The 26,496-nt window shown below is 45.1% G+C and overlaps 1 protein-coding gene across 2 annotated transcripts in view; it reads left to right on the top strand.

Moving 5' to 3' along the window:
• The window catches only part of LOC109889758 (homeobox protein Meis1), a 39,373-nt gene extending 13,119 nt beyond the window's left edge, over window positions 1-26,254 (top strand). The window contains exons 9-13 of one of the 2 annotated variants that reach the window (XM_020481450.2): window positions 8,075-8,151; window positions 18,370-18,428; window positions 20,108-20,197; window positions 20,554-20,649; window positions 23,679-26,254. In XM_020481450.2, coding sequence (XP_020337039.1) covers window positions 8,075-8,151; window positions 18,370-18,428; window positions 20,108-20,197; window positions 20,554-20,606 — 279 coding nt within the window. In that variant the 3' untranslated portion in view covers window positions 20,607-20,649; window positions 23,679-26,254. Of the gene's footprint in view, window positions 1-8,074; window positions 8,152-9,257; window positions 9,537-18,369; window positions 18,429-20,107; window positions 20,198-20,553; window positions 20,650-23,678 lie in introns of those variants that run through there. The other variant, XM_020481459.2, reaches the window with a different exon arrangement.
• Window positions 26,255-26,496: the final 242 nt, after the last annotated feature.

Below are 26,496 nucleotides of genomic sequence, written 5' to 3'. Positions count from 1 at the left end.
AAAAAACACCCAAAGCTGTGAGTTACAGAATGCTTTGGTCACACAGAGGTGAAGAGAACTTCTGAACTGGCAAACTGCTCAGTTAGACAAGTAGGTTGGAGATGGGCTAGCTCCTGAACCTTAGAGTGCACATAACCCATGCAGAAACATTTTCTCCTGCTTTCCTGTCCTCTGAAAAAAAAAAAAGTCCTCCTAAGCAGAAAAAAAGAGTCTGGCTAGCGTTTCACAGGAAGCCCCTGAAATGACCTCATCCCCTCTCGTCCCGGGATCATCAAAGGTCAAAGTTCGACAGGTCATTTGAACCCATTCGTCATTGGTTGTTTGTTGCCAGAGCCACCTTGGACGTTGACGTGCCAATCACCCATAGCAAACTGTGGTGTGCCACACAGCAGCCTATACCCCTTGGCAGGGAATCCCTGTCCCATGCCAACGGTAGCCAGCCAACCCCATCCCCCTCCCCGTTCCCCCTCCCCCCGTCTACCCAAAGGCACATTTATAATGCGGTCTTGCCCTGATGTCATTAGATCGGGGACATGCAATGATACAAATTACAAATTTACTATGGCCTGGTCTCTCCTGCCCACCCAAAAAGTCCCTGGGCTTCCCTATACACACTGTGTATTTACTGTCCTCCCCCCCACCCCCAAACCACCCCGACTAGCGCCACTCATGTACGTGTGACGAATCAATCCATCCATATTCATATTTGTAAATTCAATTTAGTCCCCGGGCTTACGGTTCCTGATTATTCCTTAATTCTATCCAAGCAAGCACTCAGAATCGTTGGCGCCACCCAATTAAAGAATAAAGAACATTACACATGGTGTATAATCGCGTCTCGGCCTCTCAGACTAAAAATATGTCCTTCTCTTTTTAGCTGAATGCGCCCCTTTGTTGGGGTAGCAATATCTGAAGTTCTTCTCGCCACTGTTTTTAAACCTTTCGTTTAGTTCCTCTGTTCTCGATGCCCATTTGAGTTATTTGAGTTCCAGGGAAATATTTGGAAGTAATGAGAAGACGATTATTGGAGTCAGTGGCAATCCCATTCCCTACATAGTGCACTACAAGCCCATAGGGCTTTGGCCAAAAGTAGTGCACTATGTAGGGAATAGGGTACCATTTGAGACACACACAAAGAAGGGAGGAGCAGAAAGAAGGGGCAGCCAAACATGGTATTTTTAGGAGACCTGTGGGGCATCTGAGTTCATTTATCCAATGCTGGCGCCCCATTGTGTCAGGGCATGGTCTTCGCTCTTTCTCTGGGTCCCTCACCCTGCAGTGAAAACATCATCCATTACCTTTTTGACAGGCCCCCAGGGACCTCCAGGGGCTTGGGACTCAGCGCCCAGCGGGGGTCGCTTTTATTGACCTCCCCAGAAGTCCAGCATGTGGTCACATACATCACTGGCCGGGGCCTTTTTCTCTGACAAGGTAAATGTGTTTAGATCCGAACAAATAATGAAGTGAGGAGAAGTGGGCTGATGGACAGAGGAGATTGGAGGAGATTGGCAGATGGCACTACACAGTGAATGGGGGAAGCTTTAGTTTGATAGGGGGTGCATTGGAGAAGAGTTCTGCAGTTAAACCTGACCCGTTGGTGCAGTGTGGTGTTGCTCTGCAATTCACGTTCTGTCTTGATTGCTTTTCCCAATAGCAGCCGGACACACATTGGATGCTTTTGGAAGTATTTAGCCTTACTGTAGTTCAATTACATCCCATCTAAAGCTAGGGATCCCTCTAGGGATGCAGTGTTAAATAAAGGTGGGTGAACTCTGCAGATCGAGATGACAAAAATCAAGTAAAAAAAAATGGGTCATTTCCCGGAATAGGTGCTTAAGTTTGGTTCAGATACAGTACGTTTACCCTCCGCTATTTATCCGCTCTTCTCAACGCTCACCTCTCACCTCTCGCCCCGTCCTACTCAGCTGTGTCAGGTTGTGGGTGTGCCGGACCAACCGCCCTCTGAGCAGCTCCTCACTCCAAATGAGGAGTAATTACAACCTCCTAACAGGTTTACTGGTCCAGTAAACAACATAATCACCCTCCCAAAACGTCTCCTGAATTGGCCCGGTCTGATCGTTCAGTCGTGAACTCAAAGAGCTCGCAGCTCAAACCCCCATTTGCTCACAGCAACCCTTCCCTCCACCCAGCAGGTGTGGAACAGAGTGGCAAGCCCCCCTGCCTCCCCTCTTACCCCATTGCCGTGAAATGCCACGTATTCTGTTACTGCCGTTTACTAATGAGATTGGTCAGTAGTAGGTACTCCCACTCATTAGAGGCCCTTGTTTGGGGGGGGGGGGGTTGGTTGGCGCGCTCCATCGCTGGGGCTAGCAGCAGAGGAATGTAGCCTGGGGCTTTGGGCCCTGTTTAAGGCCTTCATTGGCCTGCCTGGTTGCCTGCCTGCCTGGCTGGCTGGCTGCTAGGTGGGAGGCTGGTGGGAGACTGGTTCAGCTGGCCTGTCACCACCTAGGCTGCTTCACAACCCACAGCCCAGCGGCAGCCACTTAGTGGTCGACACCAGGCAAGTCAGGGCCCACTATATGAGTTGTAGTGTATTGCGTTGTAGGAGAGTGGAAGAGTGTATGATGTGCGTGTGTGTGTGTGCGTATGTGTACAGTATGTCCATGTGTGTATGTGTGAGTGCGTACGGCATTGTGCGTATTCTCGCACATATGCTTGTGTGTGTTTACTACCTCCTCTAACCAACACCCCTCCAACACCGACTCTCTTGCTAGTTTGACAGTAAAGCCCCCTTTCCATTTGATGTGTTTAGACCTGCCTGCTAGGATCGACCTGGTTGATTATGCTTCCCTCTGTTGCTGTTAATGTGGTGCTGAAAGGCATGGCGACGGGGTATTCCTCTCAGAGTGGTCAGGCTGGCTGGAAGTGGAGTGGGAGAGGGAGGGACATAGAGGCCTGTTGACTGTTGATAGTTGTAGTATTCCATGCTAATAGTTGAAATAAAGTGACATTCATTTTCAGGTAGAGTCAGTTGTTTTGGAAACTAGGCCAAGTTACATTCATTTTCAGGTAAAGTTAGTTGTTTTGGAAACTAGGCCAAGTTTTCATTTTCAGGTAGAGTTAGTTGTTTTTAAAAGCCAGTTGCTTGAAAGATAAGACAAGGTACTTTCAGTTTCAGGTAGAGTCAGTTGTTTGGAATTCTAAGCTAAGTTAGGCTAATTTTCAGGTAAATTCTTTCGAAGCTAAGCCAAATTCCATTCATTTTCAGGTTAGTTGTTTGAGCTAAGCCTTAGCCCAGCTCTGTTTCCCCCAGATATTTGTGTTGATCTGCACTACTTTGTTGCTGTTGGTGTCCTCCGTCTCATTGGAGATTTGATGTCAGTTAGCCATTCACCCGGAAGGCATGGTTTCGATCTGTCCCAGCATGCTAGAGCGCAGTTCTTGCCTGAGCATGGCGTGGCTGCTAGCTGGTAGCAGATCTGTGTCGCCACCCATGTCAGAGTGCTCAGAGTATAATGTCCCTATAGGCACAAATCTAGGATCAGCTTTAAATGCTATAAATCCTAACGGTAACCGTTACAGTGAAAAATCACAAACTGACTTTGGATCAGCGTTGAGAGGCAACTTTATCTTCCTCGTGTCAGAGCCAAGGGTCATGTCCTATAGGGAGAAAACTTTAACTTTAAAACAGAGCAAAAAGGGGTGGTACTGAACTCCAATAGGAACACATATTTTATGTTTTTTGTTGCAAATCCTTTTGCTACAGTGTGCCCTACTGAACAGGACCCAGGCCTCAGTGCTGATTACAGGGTTGGAGATAGCCCGCCTTAACTCTGGGACGGTTAGAGCTTCTAGTCCTCGCTAACAGGATTATAATTCATAATGAGCGGGTGGGTCGGGATTAGGTCCCGGAGTGGAAACTCTGAAATTAGGCCTGAGGTTACCAGCCATTCTTATGTGTGTGTGTGTGTGTGTGTGTGTGTGTGTGTGTGTGTGTGTGTGTGTGTGTGTGCGCGCTCACGTGTGCATGTGTGTGTGTGCGTGTGACTGTGCTTTCACTTTTGTGTTCTGGGAAGATGTTACGGTATCTTAACTTGTTTTTCCTTCTGAATGTCTTTGTAGAGATTGGTTCAAGGCGAGTTTTTCACATTTTCTCATAAATGTTTTGCTGCTATTTTCCCTTCTGTTAATTGCTAGAATCATCCAACAAAGGCCACTGGGAGGAACATGGAACATGTCCGGCAGACAGTGAGGGACAATTTGATGAGGCGACACCGAGATGATCACTTTCTGTGGCGAATTAGACTCCGTTTGTAACGGCATTCTTCCGTCGAAGGAGAGTAGGACCAAAATGCAGCGTGGTTAATTCGATACATCTTTCATGAATGATGAAACACGAACAATACAAAAACAACAAACGGAAAATGTGAAAACCTATACAGCCTATCTGGTGAATACAAACACACTGAGACAGGAACAATCACCCACGAAAACACTCACAGAATATGGCTGCCTAAATATGGTTCCCAATCAGAGACAACGATAATCACCTGACTCTGATTGAGAACTGCCTCAGGCAGCCAAAAACACACCACAATAACCCATGTCACACCCGGGCCTGACCAAATAATTAAAGAAAACACAAAATACTAAGACCAAGGTGCGGACTCCCGGACGCACCTCAAAACCATAGGGAGGGCCCGGGTGGGCGTCTGTCCATGGTGGCGGCTCCGGCTCGGGACGTGGACCCCACTCCATAAATGTCATAGTTCCTCCCCCTCGCGTCCTGGGATAATCCACCCTCGCCGCCGACCATGGCCTAATAGTCCTCACCCAGAACCCCACTGGACTGAGGGGCAGCTCCTGACTGAGGGGCAGCTCGGGACTGAGGGGCAGCTCGGGACTGAGGCAGCTCGGGACTGAGGGGTAGCTCGGGACTGAAGGGAAGCTCGGGACTGAGGGGAAGCTCGGGACTGAGGGGCAGCTCGGGACTGAGGGGCAGCTCAGCACTGAGGGGAAGCCCAGCACTGAGTGGAAGCCCAGCACTGATGGGAAGCCCAGCACTGAGAGGAAGCCCAGCACTGAGAGGAAGCCCAGCACTGAGAGCAAGCTCAGCACTGAGAGGAAGCTCAGCACTGAGAGGAAGCTCAGGCAGGTAGTTGGCTTTGGCAGATCCTGGCTGGCTGGCGGATCTGGAAGAGTCTGGTTGACTGGCAGATCTGGAAGAGTCTGGTTGACTGGCAGAATCTAGCTGCTCTGGCTGCTCCATGCAGACTGGCAGCTCTGGCTGCTCCATGCAGACTGGCAGCTCTGGCTGCTCCATGCAGACTGGCAGCTCTGGCTGCTCTATGCAGACTGACATCTCTGGCTGCTCTATGCAGACTGGCGACTCCATGCAGACTGGCATCTCTGGCTGCACTATGCAGACTGGCAGCTCCATGCAGACTGGCAGCTCTGGCTGCACTATGCAGACTGGCAGCTCCATGCAGACTGGCATCTCTGGCTGCTCTATTCAGACTGGCAGCTCTGGCTGCTCAATGCAACCTGACAGCTCTGGCTGCTCCATGCAGACTGGCAGCTCTGGCTGCTCCATGCAGACTGGCAGCTCTGGCTGCTCCATGCAGTCTGGCAGCTCAGGCTGCTCCGAACAGGCAGGAGGCTCCGGCAGCGCTGTAGAGGAGGAAGGCTCTGGAAGCGCTGAACAGGCGGGAGACTCCGACAGCGCAGGAGAGGAGGAAAACGCTGGCTGCGCTGAACAGGCGGGAGGCTCCGACAGCGCTAGAGGGAAGGAAGGCTCTGGCTGTGCTGAACAGGCGACGCACACTGAAGGCCTGGTGCGTGGTGCTGGAACTGGTGGTACTGGATCGAGGACACGCCCAGGAAGCCTGGTGCGGGGAGCTGCCACCGGCGGACTGGTGTTTGGAGGTGGCTCTGGATAGACCGGACCGTGCAGGCGCACTGGAGCTCTTGAGCACCGAGCCTGCCCAACCTTACCTGGCTCGATGCCCACTCTAGCCCGGCCAATACGAAGAGCTGGTATGAACCGCACCGGGCTATGCACCCGCACTGGAAACACTGTGCGCTCCATAGCATAACACGGTGCCTGCCCGGTCTCTCTAGCCCCCCGGTAAGCACAGGGAGTTTGCGCAGGTATCCTACCTGGCATAGCCATACTCCCTGTAAGCCCCCCCCAATACATTTTTGGGGCCGACTCTCAGGCTTCTATCCGCGTCGCCGTGCTGCCTCCTCATTCCAAGCGCCTCTCCGATATTCTCCAGGCTGAGCCCAGGGTCCTTTTCCGTCCAATATCTCCTCCCAAGTCCAGAAGTCCTTTGATCGCTGCTCCTCACGATTAACAGGGAGAGTTGGCTCAGGTCTGACTCCTGACTCTGCCACTCTCTCCCTGAGCCTCCCCCCAATACATTTCTGGGGTTGACTTTTGGGTTTCTTTCTGCGCCGCCGTGTCTTTCTCTTCGACTCCATTCTCCTATAGCCCTCTTCGCACTGCTCCAGCGAATCCCAGGCGGGCTCCGGCACTCTCTCTGGGTCGACCGCCCACCTGTCTATTTCCTCCCACGTCGTATACTCCATACTCCTGCTGTCCATAACGTCCTCCCATGTCCATTCCTCCTTTCGCTGCTCCTGCTGTCGCTGCCTGTTACCACGCTGCTTGGTCCATGTGTGGTGGGTGATTCTGTAACGGCTTTCTTCCGTCGAAGGAGAGTCGGACCAAAATGTAGCGTGGTTAATTCAATACATCTTTAATGAATGATGAAACACGAACAATACAAAAACAACAAACGGAAAATGTGAAAACCTATACAGCCTATCTGGTGAATACAAACACACTGAGACAGGAACAATCACCCACGAAAACACTCACAGAATATGGCTGCCTAAATATGGTTCCCAATCAGAGACAACGATAATCACCTGACTCTGATTGAGAACCGCCTCAGGCAGCCATAGACTACGTAGACACCCCACAAAACCCCTAAGACAAAAACACACCACAATAACCCATGTCACACCCTGGCCTGACCAAATAATTAAAGAAAACACAAAATACTAAGACCAAGGCGTGACACCGTTTAGGCCAATTACCTACAATCAAATCACATGGAAACAAGAGGGCGAGGCAACAATTACCAATTGATTCAGCGGTGAAGATAATAACTCAGTAACACCAAAGACCCTCTCCCTGTCGCCACAGAAAAAGGATGTGGTAGATAAATATTCTCCAGGTGTAAAGCGTGTCATTTCTACCTTTGTGCCTATGTGGAATTGGCCTGCGGGTGTTTGGCATCTCAGATGGTTTGAACTGTTCACAGTGGTTGTCTGATTTCTAATGTTCAATAACATTCAATGTTATGAAGCGTTGGGACAGTAGATGTTTGGACCTTTTCCTCTTATGGTCAATCCACAGTTTGAGCTCATTTCCTATATCCTAGCTCCCGTATTCTCACTGACTTGAGAGGTCTTGTTTTAGTTACTGACGTAGTGCTCGCCTATCCAGTTCTTTCAGATTAGGGAGTAGGAGGGGAAAGTAAATAGAACAGGGAGCGCTGTTAAATGCATTGGGATTCTTCCCGTGTGACTTACACTCCCATCTCTACACCCAAGTACACACACACACTCCACACGCCTGTATCTATATCCCCCCACCGCTAACATAACCAGCTCAACCTACTCTAGGGCGTATCAGGAGCTTTTGTGTGTGTGCGTGTGTGTGCATGTGCGCATGTGCAAAGCACCAATAACACACATAATTAATGTAGCTGTTTCTCCACTCGGCTAAACTCTTTAATTGGCTCACACACACACACACACACACACACACACACACACACACACACACACACACACACACACACACACACACACACACACACACACACACACACACACACACACCATTAATTATGCTCCATTTCATATTGCCCTAATGAGTCTTTGGAGCCACACCTCCGTTTGTTCACGCTAATTAGCCGGCGCTGCTTTTAGGCACAACAACACAAACAACACAAAATATGTTTTTTGTTTTTGTTTTCTTTCAGTTACTATTTCCTTTATATTTATATGTTCTGTATTTCTCTTTTTCTCGTTGAAACAGCATCCTTACCCTTCGGAAGAGCAGAAGAAACAACTGGCCCAGGACACGGGGTTAACGATCCTACAAGTCAACAATTGGTGAGTTGGATTGGGGTTGTTTGGTGTCTGCATGTGTTTACATGGCAGTAATTCTTTGGTTATGGCCCAAATGGCACCCTATTTCCCATAGGGCTCTGGTCAAACGTAGTGCACTATATAGGGAATAGGATGCCGTTTGGGATGCAGACTTAGTTAGTTTACCCCAACCCAGGCAACCTGGGTCTAATGATTTGAATGATTCATTCCTCTGGGAACACCCGACTGAAAATATCCCCCTTACAGTCTGTTGGCTTCAGTTAATTGGAATGAGAGGAAACCTGTATAATAGTTCAGTGGTGCGGGATGCATTTACTACAGTATTTACTAATCTGAAAGAAGAAAGTAGGACATTTCACTGTACTTTGATCTATTTTATGAATAAATATCCACAGTTATTAATGAAGTATGAGGTAGTAGCCTGCAACGTGTTTAATTCTGTCTGGTTATGGAGGCAAAACGTAGACAAGAATGATGATTCAACCACTATATGAGAAATCTCAATCTTGACATGTACAGATGTACAGACATCCTATCCAATTGAACACTAGCCTAGGCAAATATACACAGCAATATACATGAGCAAATACAGAATACAGAAAATGCAATCAATGGTTTATGGTATAACTCTACACCATTCCAACTACTGTTTAGCCTTTAAATGCATGCACTATGCACAGTATTTAATATATGCATGCACTATGCACAGTATTTCCCTATATGCATGCACTATGCACAGTATTTCCCTATATGCATCTGTCAAAATAAATACCCACAGAACAATCCTCTGTCAATCCTACAGCTATTGTCTGCAGTAATCATTTGCCTATGAACCGGAGTTATACTATTAGCACTGAGGTGGTTTGCCCTAGTTGGAAGTCCACTGTGTGCAGCTCAGCCTGCACTATCAGCTCAGACATAAATATCACTGTCATGTCTACCTCTGATAAGCCTCCCAGTAAAGTAATAAAAACAATCACGAATCTCAGAAAAGTGCTAAAAACAGCCCAGATTAACATATAGCCTACCCCAAGGGCATTCATCACTATAGCAGTTGTTAATGTATATTATCACTTTTTTCATTACAATTTGTGTTGTTTTTATTTCAGTCAATAGTCATGGTGCTCCCCGGTGGTCATTCCATCCCACCACAACCCCTCAATAGCCTTTACTCAACCTCCACCCCAATGGACATTTGTTTAGTCATCACTGCCACAGTTGTTATTATGTATATAGTGCTATTTCTATTGTTGTTTTTTATGACCATTTTCATTATTTTATTTCACTTAGTCCTGCATGTTGAAGCTCGAAGCCTACGATTTTTACTGTACCCTGCAATCACACTGGCAACCCTGTACATATTACTATTAAACACTCTGAATCTGAATCTGGAACAAGGTTCATGAAATCAATAATTTGCTAGTAACAGATAACATTCATATACTGACTATCTCTGAAACTCACTTAGGTAATACCTTTAATTATACAGTGGTAAGCAATACATGGTTTCAATCTTCAGAAGAAACAGGAATGCCAATGGTGGAGGTGTTGCCGTTTATGTCCAGAGTCATATTCCTGTAAAGCTTAGAGAGGATCTCATGTCAAATGCTGTTGAAGTAATATGGCTACAGGTTCACCAGCCTCAACTAAAGCCCATTCTGGTGGGAAGCTGCTATAGACCACCAAGTGCTAACAGTCAGTATCTGGATAATATGTGAGAAATGCTTGATAATGTATGTGATATCCACAGAGAGGTCTATTTTTTTGTGTGATGTAAATATTGACTGGCTTCCATCAGGCAGTTCACTCAAGAAAAATATTAAAACTGTAACCAGTGCCTGCAACCTGGTTCAGGTTGTCAGTCAACCTACCAGGTTATTTACAAAAAAAAAATATTTCTTTATTTTATTTAACCTTTATTTAACTAGGCAAGTCAGTTAAGAACACATTTTTATTTACAATGACTGCCTACACCATGAAAATCCGGACGATGCTGGGCCAATTGTGCGCCACCCTATGGGACTCCCAATCACGGCCGGTTGTGATACAGCCTGGATTCAACCTGACTGTAGTGACACCTCTAGCACTAAGATGCAGTGCCTTAGACCGCTCTGCCACTCGGGAGCCCGTGTGGAATTCAAAGGTATGAAATCATCCACATGTATTGATCACATCTTTACTAATGCTGGAGAAATCTGCTATGAAGCAGTATCCAAATCCATCAGATGTAATGATCATAATATAGTAGCTATACCTAGGAAAAACAAAGTTCCAAAGGCTGGGCCTAATATAGTGTATAAGAGGTCATACATATATGTAAAGAATATTTGCTGTTTAATGAGGAGCAACCAGACACTGCACTTGACACATTTATAAAATTGCTTATTCCAGTTACTAATAAGTATGCACCCATTAAGAAAATGACTGTAAAAATGGTTAATAATGAGGAATTGAAAAATTGTATGGTTGAGAGGGATGAGGCTAAAGGAATGGCAAATAAGTCTGGCTGTACAGCCGATTGGGAAATAAACTGTAAATTGAGAAATCATGTGACTAAACGGAACAAAAATAAGAAGACACTGTACTATGAATCAAAGATAAATTATATAAAGAATGATAGGAAAAAGCTTTGGAGCACCTTAAATTAAATTTTGGGCAAAAAGACAAACTCGGCCCCATTCATTGAATCAGATGGCTCATTCATCACAAAACCCATTGATATTTTCATGACCCATTGATACTTTAATGATTATTTCATTGGCTAGACTAGTAAACTTAGGCATGACATGCCAACCACAAATTCTGAACCTACACATCCATGCATAACTGAACAAATAATGAAAGACAACTATTGACATTTTTTATTCTGTAAAATGAGTGTGGAAGAGGTGAAAATAGAATTGTTGTCTATCAGCAATGACAAGCCACCTGGGTCTGACATCTTGGATGGAAAACTACTGAGGATGATAGCAGACTGTTTTTCCACTCCTCTTTGCCATCTCTTCAATCTAAGCCTACAGGAAAGGGTGTGCCCTCAGGCCTGGAGGGAAGCACAATTAATTCTGCTACCAATAATAGCAAAGCACCCTTTACTGGCTCAAACAACCGACCAATCAATCTGTTACCATTTCACAGTAAAGAAATTAACATATTTTCGGCACGCTTATAGGGAAGGGCATTTGACATGTACGTCACTTAAACGAATGACTGATGATTGTCTGGGAGAAATGTATAATATAAAGATTGTGGGAGCTGTTTTGTAAGATTTCAGTGCAGCTTTGACATTATCAATCATATTCTGTCTGCTGGAAAAATGTATGTGTTATGGATTTACATCTCATGCTATATTGTGTATCGAGAGTTACCTGTCTTAACAGAACACAAAGGGTGTTCTTTAATGGAACCCTCTCCATCATAATCCAGGTAAAGTCAGGCATTCCCCAGGGCAGCTGTCTAGGCTTCTTACTTTTAAAATCTTCACTAATGACCTACCACTGGCTCTGAGTAAAGCCTGTGTGTCTATGTATGCTGATGACTCAACACTATACACGTCAGCTACTACAGCGACTGAAATGACTGCAACACTTAACAAAGAACTGCAGTCAGTTTCAGAATATGTGGCAAGAAATATGTAAGTTAGTCCTAATTATTTCAAAAACTAATGGCATTGTATTTGGGACAAATCATTCACTAAACCCTAAACCTCAATTAAAATTTGTAATGCATAATATGGAAATTGAGCAAGTTGAGGAGACTAAACTGCTTGGAGTACCCCTGGATTGTAAACTGTCATGGTCAAAACATATAGATGCAACAGTAGCTAAGATGGGGAGAGGTCTGTCCATAATAAATCGGTGCTCTGCCTTCTTAACAACGCTATCAACATGGCAGGTCCTACAGGCCCTAGTTTTGTCGCACCTGGACTACAGTTCAGCTCTGTGGTCAGGTACCACAAAGAGGGACTTACAGTTGGCCCAGAACAGGGCAGCACAACTGGCCCTTAAATGTACACAGAGAGCCACATAGAACATTTATAATATGCATGTCAATCTCTCCTGGACCAAAGTAGAGGAGAGATTGACTTCATCATTACTTGTATTTGTGAGAAGTATTAACATGTTGAATGCAGCTGTATTTTAAAACTACTAGCACACAGCTCAGACACCCATGCATACCCCACAAGACATGCCACCAGAGGTCTATTCACAGTGCCCAAGTCCAGGACAGACTATTGGAGGCCCACAGTACTAAATAGAGCCATGACTACATGTAACTACAGTGGGGCAAAAAAGTATTTAGTCAGCCACCAATTGTGCATGTTCTCCCACTTAAAAAGATGAGAGAGGCCTGTAATTTTCATCATAGGTAGTACACTTCAACTATGACAGACAAAATGAGGGGGGAAAATCCTGAAAATCACATTGTAGGATTTTTAATGAATTTATTTGCAAATTATGGTGGAAAATAAGTATTTGGTCAATAAAAAAGTTTATCTCAATACTCTGTTATATACCCTTTTTTGGCAATGACAGAGGTCAAATGTTTTCTGTAAGTCTTCACAAGGTTTTCACACACTGTTGCTGGTATTTTGGCCCATTCTTCCATGCAGATCTCCTCTAGAGCAGTGATGTTCTTTGGGGGGCCGCACAGCCCTCCATGTGCTCGCCAGAGGTAGCCTGACTGCCATTAGGTACCGAGATGAGATCCTCAGACCCCTTGTGAGACCATATGCTGGTGCGGTTGGCCCTGGGTTCCTCCTAATGCAAGACAATGCTAGACCTCATGTGGCTGGAGTGTGTCAGCAGTTCCTGCAAGAGGAAGGCATTGATGCTATGGACTGGCCCGCCCGTTCCCCAGACCTGAATCCAATTGAGCACATCTGGGACATCATGTCTCGCTCCATCCACCAATGCCACATTACACCACAGACTGTCCAGGAGTTGGCGGATGCTTTAGTCCAGGTCTGGGAGGAGATCCCTCAGGAGACCATCCGCCACCTCACCAGGAGCATGCCCAGGCGTTGTAGGGAGGTCATACAGGCACGTGGAGGCCACACACACTACTGAGCCTCATTTTGACTTGTTTTAAGGACATTGCATCAAAGTTGGATCAGCCTGTAGTGTGGTTTTCCACTTTAATTTTGAGTGTGACTCCAAATCCAGACCTCCATGGGTTGATAAATTTGATTTCCATTGATAATTTTTGTGTAATTTTGTTGTCAGCACATTCAACTATGTAAAGAAAAAAGTATTTAATAAGAATATTTCATTCATTCAGATCTAGGATGTGTTATTTTAGTGTTCCCTTTATTGTTTTGAGCAGTGTATATAAATACATGTGCCACAAAGATCAGATCTGAAATCTCAAACTCGCTCTTCCCTGAACAGTGCAGTAATATTATCAAAAACTAGTGAAGATGGCCCGCGGTGTGCCACCCTGCCATGGTTATTGGGCGGAAGGTAATGGCTCACACAGAGAGGCCAGGTGCTGTAGCCAGGTAGAGATGAGAACCCAGCATGTTCCTGCACACTCAGCTGCAATCAGCACTTTTACCTGCCTGGGTCCTGTTCAGTTGGGCACACCGTAGAAATATGTCTTACAACGGAAAAAGAAAATCTGCTACATTTTGTTATTGGACAGTTCACAGTAGTACCTTCCCGTTTCACTCTGTTTCAAAACTCATACAGAAAGGACATGTGCTGTAGCCAGGTAGAGAAGAGATCCCAGCTTGATGCTAGTGCACACTCAGCTGCACACTTTTCCTCTTTCAAGGACAGTGAGGTCGTGAAACATTTATATGTTCCAAATGGCACCCTATTCCCTTTATAGGGCACTACTTTTGACCAGTGCATCATACACTACTTTTGACCAGTGCACCATACACTACTTTTGACCAGTGCCCCACAGGCTCTGGTCAAAAGTTGTGCACTAGGGAATTGCGTGCCATTAGGGAGAGAATCAGGATAGGCTCTCGGAGGTGTTGCTTAGCTGCTCAACCTAGCATGCAGGTAGTGGTACCACACGGGTCCCATGGGAATCAGGGGTGTGGGAGAGGTGGGGTGGGGAATGGAGGGAGAGGAAGAATCTAAAAAGAGGGGCAGATAGGATGCACATTCTAGATGGGGGGTGAGTGGTGAGGTATGGGAAATGTTGTTTCATTTGACGGAGATTGATGACTTCTCCTGCTATTAATGTAACAGCGATTCTAATATTGTGTCAACTATTATTTGTCTGTTACCGTGGTAACTTGGCTGACAAGCTGATTTTCAGAGGGAGTCCAGGGTTTTCTCTTGTATTATGCTGAGAAATACAAATGAATTCGCAAGTTTAGCCAACTTTGCTTTTGGTGTTTCTCCCATATATGCTTTTAAATGAACTTGTGCGCGTATGTGTGTGTGCACGCATATATCTGTATTTCTATGTACCAGTATGTGTGTGTGTGTCTGTCTGTGTGTGGAGAGGTGGCGGGTTCACAGTTTAGTTAATGGAAACACTCCTCTGAGTTTGGCGAGAAGTGCCCACCGAGGGGTGTAAGGGGGGGGGGGGGGGGGGTCGGGTTTAGCGATGAGGTAATGGCCTCCCACTGTTCAACAACAGAGCCTAATGTTGCCGTGGGGAATTACGAGCGACCCCCAAGTATGTCCTCTTCGTTAAAAGCACCAACCTTTGAATCACACACAGACACACAGACATGCACAGACACATGCATGTATGCGCGTAGGAACGTATGTATGTGTACAAGCACGCTGGCACACGCTGCACACACACGTTCACACATACATACACACAAGTACTGTTCTTCAGATCGCCGGCTGCGGTGGAATGTTACAGAGATTCCGGCAGAGTGTGTGAAGGAATTCAGAGCCGTTTGGCCTCTCAACTCAGCGGCTGGCGCTCATGTTTTTTCGGCCCTCTCTGGAACTTATGAATCTAAATCGGTCGTGGAAAAAGTACCCAATTGTCATACTTTAGTTGAAGTCAAGATGCCTTAATAGAAAATGACTGAAGTAAAAGTGGAAGTCACCCAGTGAAATAGTATTTGAGTAAAAGTCTAAAAGTATTTGGTAAAAAATATACTTAAGTATAAATCATTTCAAATTCCATATACTGTATTAACCAAACCAGGCGGCACCATTTTCTTGTTTTTTATTATTATGGATAGCCAGGGGCACACTCCAACACTCCAACACTCCAACATCATTTACAAACAAAGCATGTGTGTTTAGTGAGTCCACAGATCAGTGGCAGTAGGGATGACCATGAATGGTCTCTTGATAACTGTGTGAATTGGACCATTTTCCTGTGCTGTTAAGCATTAAAAATGTAACATGTACTTTTGGGTGTCAGGGGGAAATAATGTATGGAGTAAAAAGTACATTATTTTCATTAGGAATGTGGTGAAGTAGAAGTAGAAGTTGTCAAAAATAGAAATAGAAAAGTAAAGTACAGATAACACAAAAAAACTAAGTCGTACTTTCAAGTCATTTTACTTTAAGTACTTTACACCACTGCTATAAATGTAGCAGCAGAACAGTCCATTTCCTCGACCTACACACGCATTGCATAGTCATCCTTCAATTGACATTGCTGTTAGTGCTTTGAAGATACTGTACATGCATGGGCTCGTTTGTCAGTCACATTCTAAGTGCAGTAGGATAGGTTGCCGAGAGGTTGTGGAGAAGTTGCCGAGGCGTTTAAGTCCCCCCCCACCTCATAACAGGGCCATGTGCTGATTGGAACAGGTGAGAAGGGGGGGGGGGGGGATTGATGTCAATGGCGTTTTCATGGCAAACAGCTGGACTGGTTTATTCAAACACCCAAGGGTGGGCGTGCAAGGGGGGAGTTGGGGGGACCGAGGGGGAGGGGAGGGGGGGTTAGGGGGAAGGTGACCTGAGAATGACACCCCGGGATGCGGGTTTAGGGGCCATTTTACGACCAGGGGAGCCCAGACTGGAGGGGAGCGCTCGTTTATTTTAATCCTCACAGGAGAAGCGTTTCACCGTGCTGAGGCTCCAGCTCTGCAGCCTGCAGTGGACGAGAACAGATGCCACCGCAACAAATTAGATAAAGGAGGATATTTCAGTTGTTGGGGTTGTTCTTTCTTGAGCGCATTCCTTTAAACAAAAAATGTTTTACGGGCTGTGTTTTTATGTGTAAATGTGATGGTGCTTGGTGGTGAGGTAGTATTTGTAAAAAGGTGGATCAGGGTTGGGGTCAATTCCATTTCAATTTATTCAATTCAGGAAGTGAAAGTAAAGTGAAGGCTTTTCAATGCAATAGTTCCTGAGATGATTGAATTTAAATGGAATTGACCCCAAACCTATTGTGGATACCCTGGCTGTATCTAGAAGTGCCTACTATAGGTGCTTACTTCACTACACGCTAAGCATACAAGTTCATATCACACAAAGCCGTCGTAAAACAATGTTTTTCTTCGGAAAAACAACGTTTTTCAAAAGTGGAGTGTTTTTACGACACGTCTAGCCAGAAGAATAGGCCTCCATTGTGGGAGTGGGAGCCAGAGAGGGGTGGATAGTCACACTTATTGTGCGGTGGGAAGCGGAGGGCTAAAGCAGGGACATAAACGCAGTCCCATGGTGTGAAGGGTTCGCGCAGGGGTGAAACTTTTAACTCCCTAACAGAGGACGCAGCCTTGGGCCCGCCGCATGGCGCTCTGTTCCCCCTTTCATTGGCTGCTTAAAAGGCGGAGCTAGGGGGTGTGTGGTGGCGGCCGGGCTCCCACACAACAGAGCGCCCCACAGCCTCTCCACCCCTCTCTCTCCCTCTATCTCTCTCTCCTTTTGAGACCCCTAACACTACACACACCCCCTGTGCTCCCCACCATGATTCGTCACAGTATCATCAAGGATATGTCCTTCTTGTGGTTTTTGTGGAAGCACTCTGGCCTAAGGGACTTTGCGCCTCATTTGTCAAAGCTTTGTTGAAATTAAAGTAATTGGTTCCCCTTTATTTTTATGGTTCTATCATCCAAAACATCACCTAATAGCCACCTTTTATTGCCTGATAGATACACAGTATGTTATTACACTGCAAAAAGCATGCGGCTTTAGATAGGCTTCATCATATGACTCGGTTTTCTAGTTCAGTTTGGGCCTCTTTTCCGCACTTCTCTCTTAGTATCTTCCTCTCCCCCTCATCTATGCCCCTCCACTCCTCCTCCCACTACTCCACCCCCCTCCCGCCCCCTGCTTCTGCCTTTTTTTGGGCCCTGCTGAAAGGAGTGTTGTGGCTTTTGTTTTCCTGAAAAGGAAACCTGTTCCTCCCCTTTTCGCTTCTCTCTTTTTTGAAGAAGAAGAAAAAGATGAAATGGAACCATTCCACCAGGGGTAAAAAGGCAGAGGGACATAAATCAAGTTGGAACCACTGAGCTTTCACTCCCCGGGTCGGCAGGGGTCACGGGGCGGGTTCACAAAGCTTTAGGCTGAGCAAGACCAGAGTGCTCCTCTGCCGAGGGCGCCGGGTCACGGGGCCGCCAGGGTCGAAGGTTAGGGATCATGCATACCAGAATGATGGCTTTCAAGAGCACAATTATACTTTGAGGGGACGTGTATGAATGTAGGACAACACTCTGCAAACATAGCTATTCCGTAATGCATCTAAGCTATCCCACTGCAGAGAGATTTAGTTGTATGAGCTTTGTTTGGATGTGTGCTAAGGGATGGTACACTAAAAATCTATACTAGTACTTGAGGACTTTATTAGTGCTTGGTGTATTTTATGTATTGAAAAGCTAAATATAATTTTGCTGTAACATGAAATATTTTGGACTTTTTAGAGACAGTATATCAAGTGTCTACTGTATTGGTGGATATCAAAGAAGTGTATGCTTGCACCAGCAGCGTCAGTTTGCTATGAACTCATAGATATTCCAGGTGTTTGGTTTGGTAAGAATCACAGTTACTGTCCAAGAAGTCATTTTTTTCTTTGAAAGACACAGTTTAAGAGGAAGTTGAGGTTTCCATGTTCTTTTAGTGAAGTGTAGACCAGATGCCTGGACAACGTCAGGCAACCATCGCTGACAGCAATCATTTTTTTCTTCTCATAACGCCAAAGCGAATGAATGCTTTTCCTCTGTGGTCCCAAAACAGTACATTGAAATCATATGCTGCTCGCCAGGCCTCATTTATAACGTGTTGCTGTCTTCTCTCTCCTCCACTGCCCTCCCCCCATCCCCTCCTTCCCTCATTCTCTCTCTTTCAGGTTCATCAACGCGAGACGAAGAATAGTACAGCCCATGATCGACCAGTCCAATAGAGCAGGCAAGTCTCCCGTCAAATTTGAGTGGTTTCAATTCATGTGGTAAAGTTGTTTCAATTCAAGTCAACATCAAGACATTTATTTCAAGATAACAGGTTCAACATACATAAAAAAAAATCTAGATTTTAATCAAATAAAAACATCTCAAAATGTAAAAATAAATTAAAACATAAATGAATCTGTTTTTTAACAAAACAAAAACTGTGTACTTCTCCTGCTACTATCTCCAGTCTTGCCCCTTCTGGTCTTCAATGTGTTTAACTGAACGAACGGACTTCGAACGAACTACGGGAGTGAAGGGACACTAAAACCCAGAGGATTAGCCCAGACAAAGCTGCTCATCAATTTGACTGGCTAGTCCACTGAAAGTTTAACCTTGGATAAAAAAAAAAAACAAGGACCAAGTGAAACTGAAGCTAAAATATGACCAGTTATTTTCCCTTGCTTTTTTACAAATTGAAATTTAATTTCAGAATTTTAACTTTTTGATAAAAAAAACACATATTGGCTACTGTAAAAAGTTGTGGAGTAGGACTTTGGTTTACTTTGTTAGTCTCTCTCTCTCTCTCTCTCTCGCTCCCCATTCTCCCTCTCTTCCTCTTCCTCTCTGCTAAATACAGAGCAGTCCCCTGGCACATGCCTTGTTTTGGAGCTGCTGTAAAATTTATGACCTGTGATGAGGGTTAGGGGTTAGGGTTGCATTAGGGGGACTCTGTAAAGTTCAAAGACGGACCGAGGAGCTTGAACTGTTGCTCTGGCTCATGTAACCAGAACCAGCTTCTCTACCTGAGGCTGCCTACACTTTATGATATGAAGGAGACAGAAAGCCGAATCAGTCCGTTCTGTCTTATCCTTCCTCCACCACTAATTGTTCCATTTATTTAATAAAATGTTTATTTAACTACGAAGGTCAGTTAAGAACAAATTCTTATTTACAATGACGGCCTACACCGGCCAAACCCGGAAGACACTGGGCCAATTGTGCGCTGCCCTATGGGACTCACAATCAAGGCCAGTTGTGATACAGCATGGATTCGAACCAGGGTGTCTGTAGTGACACCTCTTGCATTGAGATGCAGTGCCGCTGCGCCACTTGGGAGCCCCATAAGTGATAGTGGACAGATTTGTTATTTGTTATTATTATTTATTTATTTATACCTTTATTTAACTAGCTACGTCAGTTAAAGAACAAATTCTTATTTTCAATGACGGCCTAGGAACAGTGGGTTAAATGCCAGTAACCTGGTGGAAAAGTAGTTCCTTAATTACGTACTGTAATTATGGTTAGCCGGTTTGCTTAAACGCGTGTTTAATGAGTCAAAGAGTTGTTATAAGTTACTTATTTCCCATTTACAGTGCTACTGTGTAATTTGAGGTAATTATGTTCTAGTTGCCAGAACAGTAATCTATTTGCTGATATCAAGTTGCTCTTTCACAGCATAGGCCATAAGGACAACTCTTACCACTACATACAAAGTCGTTTGTTAGTAATTAAGCCTATTGATGAAGAAAATTACCTACGGAATAATCTTGTAATTAGAGGATAATAGCGAGAGAATAACGAGCACAGACCAAACCAGGAAAGGGAGGGGGATGTTTTATGGGGGCGCACCGGTAATTAAAACTTATGCAAGATTCTAATTAGCATTTCCTTCTGTCTCGGCCTGTGTTTTTTTGCCAGTGACTGGAGGAGGGCCCTACACCCCAGATGGTCAACCAATGGGAGGGTTCGTCATGGACGGCCAGACACACATGGGAATCAGACCACCTGGTAAAGACTCCTATCTCTTAACTCCTACATCCCAGACACACACATGCACGTATGCACGCACGCATGCACACACCACACACACACAAACCTTTGAGTCCCTCAAACACACACCATGGACCTGACTGGTTCCCATTCCCCCCTCCCCTGTCACAGTATAATTGACTAACCCTATCTCCCATGCCCCCCCACCTTGCAGAGACACAGTCTTGACCAGGTGTGACCGGTCACATTGCAATATTTGCATTAGCTCACCTCACTGACCCAAATAATGTCTTTGTCCTCTTTATCTCTGTCCCCCTTCTCTTCCCCCATCCTCACTCACACCTCTCTAATGTGTCCCTCTTCTCTCCCCATAGGGCCCATGGGTGGGATGGGTATGGGTGTGGAGGGACAGTGGCATTACATGTGACCCCTTGCTAACAGACTTAGCACAGAGCCCAAGGGGACGCACTGTAAGTATCAAGCATCCACATTAATGTAGACGTGTTTAGAAACATATTCGGACTTACAATAAAAGTGACTCCAAAATGACACAATTACATGATTTACCATTCATTTCTATTGGGCACAAAATCATCTTGAACACAGTCAAAACAAACAGCAAATGCATCCAGTTTGTAGAGTCACAAGCTTGATGTAATCATCGCCTACATATATACACATACTGTACATATAAGTGACTTTGTCCCAATACTTTTTGGTCCCTAAAATGAGAGGACTATGTACAAAAAAGTGCTGTCATTTCTAATTTCACCCGATATGGATGAAAATAACCTCAAATGAAATCGGACAGTCTGCACTTTAACCTCGTAGTTAGTGTAAATATGGGCTCTGCTTTTATTTCATGAAGGTGAAATGGTTTGTTTATACTTATTGTTTTCTAAAAGTGCTGTAGTAGGGGGGCAAAACAACAACAGAAATGGTGTGTCCCAATACGTTTAGAGCTCACTGTATCATGAAGAATGCATAAGGCGTGCACACTAAGTCAAATCAATAAAAACGTGTACGATATAGAAACGCAGCATAAAGCTACTGCCACGTTGGCAGCATAAAGCTACTGCCACGCTGCAGCATAAAGCTACTGCCACGCTGCAGCATAAAGCTACTGCCACGCTGCAGCATAAAGCTACTGCCACGTTGGCAGCATAAAGCTACTGCCACGCTGCAGCATAAAGCTACTGCCACGCTGCAGCAGGATGAAAAGGCTGGCAAAAGCTCATTGACTTTGTCTAAATGAAATATGTACACGCCAGTGGTGTGACCAATTGATTTATTTGACTGGTCATGTGGACAGAAATTACGCCCTTTCCTTGCTCCCGCTGCTCACACGCACTGTGGGAAAGAACGTGTTATGGCTGTCCACATTCAAAGGGTTGTGTTATGGCTGTCCACATTCAAAGGGTCGTATTATGGCTGTCCACATTCAAAGGGTCGTGTTATGGCTGTCCACATTCAAAGGGTCGTGTTATGGCTGTCCACATTCAAAGGGTCGTGTTATGGCTGTCCACATTCAAAGGGTCGTGTTATGGCTGTCCACATTCAAAGGGTCGTGTTATGGCTGTCCACATTCAAAGGGTTGTGTTATGGCTGTCCACATTCAAAGGGTCGTGTTATGGCTGTCCACATTCAAAGGGTCGTGTTATGGCTGTCCACATTCAAAGGGTCGTGTTATGGCTGTCCACATTCAAAGGGTCGTGTTATGGCTGTCCACATTCAAAGGGTCATGTTATGGCTGTCCACATTCAAAGGGTCGTGTTATGGCTGTCCACATTCAAAGGGTCATGTTATGGCTGTCCACATTCAAAGGGTCGTGTTATGGCTGTCCACATTCAAAGGGTCAACCATCGGAGAGAAAAAGAAAGCGCAGCTCTGCCTCTCAGATGTGCATATTTGATGTTTGTTTAGAAACAGCGAGAGTGGATGCTCGATGGAAAACCACAGCGCTAACGAAATGTGTCATGTGAACATTGTTAATGAGGTAGGAGGTGGCATCTGAAATCCTATGGGAACAGAAGACAGACATAGGCCAAGAGTCAATCTTCCTCTGCCGTCTGTTGAGTGATAGAGTGGCTAAATATAGACGGGCTAATTAAGGTAAAGTTCTCAAAGATTGCAGGGTCAATTAATCATAAGAGATGTTCTTTTACGTCCCATTGAATGAATGAATCATTAACGAGGTACATAAAACGTTTTCCCCCTTTATTTGATTAAGGACTCCAGTTCTGTCATAAGATATTTTCATTAAGCTCGGCGAATGGGGAAGATTAAGCGAGCCGTTTACGGCTTGGACTGGAGAGAGACTGGAGAGAGAGACTGGAGAGAGAGACTGGAGAGAGACTGAAGAGAGACTGGAGAGAGAGACTGGAGAGAGACTGAAGAGAGGCTGGAGAGAGAGACTGGAGAGAGACTGAAGAGAGACTGGAGAGAGAGACAGAGAGACTGGAGAGAGACTCGGGACTTGGCGGGTTTTTCTAATACAGTCACTCTGCAACTCTTCTTCGAACTAAAGTCAATTAAAGACTCCTCAGGAGGAGCATTACGCTTTCTTCCCCTCGCGATTATCGAGCTTATGGGTCCTTGGGAAACAATGCACCTGTCAGTTCGTATCCAAAGCAAGCCATGCAGAAGGCCCCGGACCAAACGACTGTTCCCTGGTCGTTTGGCCCCCTTCTTTCCTTTCTTCTTATTCCGCAAAATTTGCCAAGCCTGGGCAAAATCGTCATTTTCCCTTCCCAGACAATAGGCGATTACGGGCCCACAAATTAACGAGAGTACAGGATTATTCCCCTCCCCGTACAAAATGTTTCTCTCTACCCAGAAACCCCCTCAGGCATCCTTTGGTGAACTTCCTCACTGACCCCTGTGCGTCGCCCTAACACCGCTGGAGGCCATTGTTTAAAGGAGCCTCTCCTCCAATTATTCGGCCGAGGTTTGCTAACATCGTTCCGAGGGGTCAAGGTTGCCATCTTTTGAGGGGAGGACCGGTAAAGGGACTCAGGAGAAAGAAAGAAAACGAAAGAGAAAATAAGGCTTGGGGGGTGTTTAGCCTCTGCTCTCCATCGGGAAGTAGCGCCTGTTGATTGGGTCCCCTGGTGTCAGTGAAACAGAATGGGTCAGCCACGCTGCTCTCTTGCTCAGACGCAGAGTGCTGCACTCTAGCCGGCTCTAAATGCTCGACCAATGGCCTCTTTTTCCTCCCTCCTACTCTCCTTTAAATCATGAACACTGATCCAAGAGTTAGTGGGATAGGGGAAATCCATTTGTCCCGACATGTCACCCCATTGTAGTGCCGCTTCACTGCACACAACACAACTGCTTCACATGACCTAAAGTAACAGTGCAGAGTGCTGTCGTTTTAAACTGACACTACACAGTGTTATAGTGTTAAAGTAACACTCCACAGTATTATTGCTAAAGTAACTTGTACACACTGGTGTTGTTTTCAGTTTTACTCATTGTTTGTTTTTCTTTGTTTTCCCAGCAAATCTGCCAGGTATTCCCGAGGATGGCGTGTCCCGTGGTGGTCCGATCAGCACGAATATGGGCATCGCTCTGACCTCCACGGGTGCCCCTACCATCACCTCTACCCTCCCACCAACCAGCCCCGCCACTGGGGCATGATCTCTCGGTGCTGCCCCTCCCTCAGTGACTCTTCCTTGACCCAGCGATATCGATTGCGCTGGTGCCCAGCCCAAACTCACCACCATCGCCTGAATGTTTGTCAGTGGGGCTTGTGACTCCCCCTTCTCCAACTCCCCCCATTTCCTTAAAGTGGTTCAATTTGAGTAGCCACTGTTGCTGAACCACCACCCTGACTATGAGAGGCCTTGGAAACCCCATCATGCCTTGTGAGGACTTCTTACATTGTGAGGACTTCTTACATTGTGAGGACTTCTTACATTGTGAGGACTTCTTACATTGTGAGGACTTCCCTTCTGGGGACTACAATTACTGGAGCTCTCCAGTGGATACTTCGATACTGTGTTAATTCAATACAAACAAACAATTAGTCCTTCACTTTTCCCCCCTCTGCTGCATGGCATGGACAGTTATAGAGGGTGAAGGTACTCTTGTCTTGGCAGTGGATTTGTACCAAGAAAAGAAGCCGATGTCTGTATTTCCTGGAGGGTCTTTTCAAAACCTTTTTTTTTTTAATAATGAAATTGTTGTAATTCTGGAAAAGGACAATAAGGTGAGGCAATAGTTTCCTGTTTTACCACAGACTCTCTGCGGATGAGTAACGATAACTATTGCAAGTGCTCTGGTATTGCTTTGCCGTACTCTGCTGTTTAAAAAAAAAAAAAGGACTTGACTCGTCGCATTCACACTATGTGTGTGAGTCTTTTTTCATAGACTTTTATCTCCTACCCCCACGAATCTCTTTGCATTTGAAAATAAAAAATAAATTACAGGACCAGTTTCTCTCAGTTTGCTGTATGAATACAGAAAGGTACCATTTCAATACTTTGAGGTCCTGTCATACAATTTATATTATGTGTTAACGAGCTTTGTAACACTTAAGTAACTAGAGTGTAATTACAGATTAACTACACAGCTAGCCTATAAGAGTAGTAATTACAGAACTACTACACAGGTATAAGTGCAACTCAATGTAAAGTGCTAGCAAAACCCCAGTTAGTAACCCGGACAGTTAGTAGGAGGGTACAGCTTGGTACAGTACAGTGATGGGAAAAATGACACAGTCGATTTCCTGCCTGCCGGCTGACCCCTTCGCCTGGGTAGCTCTGTATTTATTGACTAATTACTTTGTTTGACTCGCCGACTGTGGTGGAAAGGGCTTATGCAGACACAGGTTGTGTCCCAAATGGCACCCTACCCCCTATATGGTGCACTTGTTTTGACCAGGACTCATAGGGCTCTGGTGCCATATATTATATGGAATGTGGTGCCATTTGGGATGCATCCACAGTGTTGGTGGTGGAGGTAAGAACAGAGAAGGGTCACTATCTCTCGCTCTTGGGCTTCTCAGCTGCTGTGTGAGGTGTGGCTGAAGGAAGCAGGCTGTTGAGGCCAAAAGGTTATACTGAATGACGGACGTTGTTGTCACGTCCGAACCCCGACGAGAACAGACCAGGTGGGCTTTGAAGGTCCACTAAATGAACAAGCACATTGCTCTATCGTCTTGTTCTTGTCTTTAATGAGTCAATCTTAGTATCTTGGAATAATACATTATAAACTTGCCTAAGACCTATAGGTTTGAATGGCAATGTGAGAAAAAAATGTTTCACCAAAATAAACTTAACTGAAAGCTTTGTTGTGGCGAATAGAATGTTTGAGGATACTTGAGAATTTTTCTTTATTTTGGAAGAATAGAAAATGATTCGAGGTTATATAGGGAAGCATAATGTGGTATAGAACTCCCGCTCACTTCGAATAAAATACTGCTGAAATGCACTTCACTGAAATTCAGCCCCCTTAAACTGTGGCTACTTTTAATCTTGCAGCAACTGGGACAAAAAAAATATGCTGACACTGACTTAAACATGGTCTTAGACAGAGGCCTACTATTTATATGACATATTGTAATTGTGGCATCCTCCAGCATGAGAAAAATGTCATGCACTACACTATCCACAACCAAGTATGCTTAATAGTGAGAAGGCCCCGATACGAATTAGTCTTCCTTGGAATTTGAGGGACTGAAAATATGTTGACACTTACTAAAACATGATCTTCTACTATAGACATAGGCCTACTGTTTCTATGATATCCTTTTGTGAGACTCTCCAGAGACAAATTATATACACTATCCACTACCAAGATATTCAATAGTGAGAAAGGCCTAGCTAGATACAAATGAGAGTCTTCCCTGGAATTTGAGGGGGGAAAAAGGGATTTGCGTAAATCTGCCCCCAAACACTTAAATGGATTAGTTCCTGCTCACGCTCTACTTCTCCCTCTCAATAGATGCGCTCTCCCAATCCTCTGGGAGTTCTCTAGATACACCTAATTTCAAAGCCGGCAGACACAAAAGGAATCATTTATCTTCCTCTTAAAATCAATTACCAATTTGGTGTGAGGACAGAAGGATATTGTGGAATTTTTGGTTGGTTATCGACTTTTATCAAGAGTTGAGATTATTGGCGAATGAGACTGCCTCAAATCTTATTTTTTTGCCACAAATGTAATTTAAAAAAAGAAAATTGCACCATAATGTTTAAGAAAATGTAACTCTTTATTGTCAAGATTTCCCCCTCATCTCTCTGCTTCTCATGATTCCACTGCAAGTCTCACATTCCTGAGTGACATGGCTGTCTATTCCGATAAAGCCAATGTGA

The sequence above is a fragment of the Oncorhynchus kisutch genome, linkage group LG1 (genome assembly GCF_002021735.2).
Source record: "Oncorhynchus kisutch isolate 150728-3 linkage group LG1, Okis_V2, whole genome shotgun sequence".
NCBI classification, from domain to species: domain Eukaryota; kingdom Metazoa; phylum Chordata; class Actinopteri; order Salmoniformes; family Salmonidae; genus Oncorhynchus; species Oncorhynchus kisutch.
The sequence above is the reverse complement of the archived record's forward strand: the minus strand, read 5'-3'. Positions and strand labels throughout refer to the sequence as shown.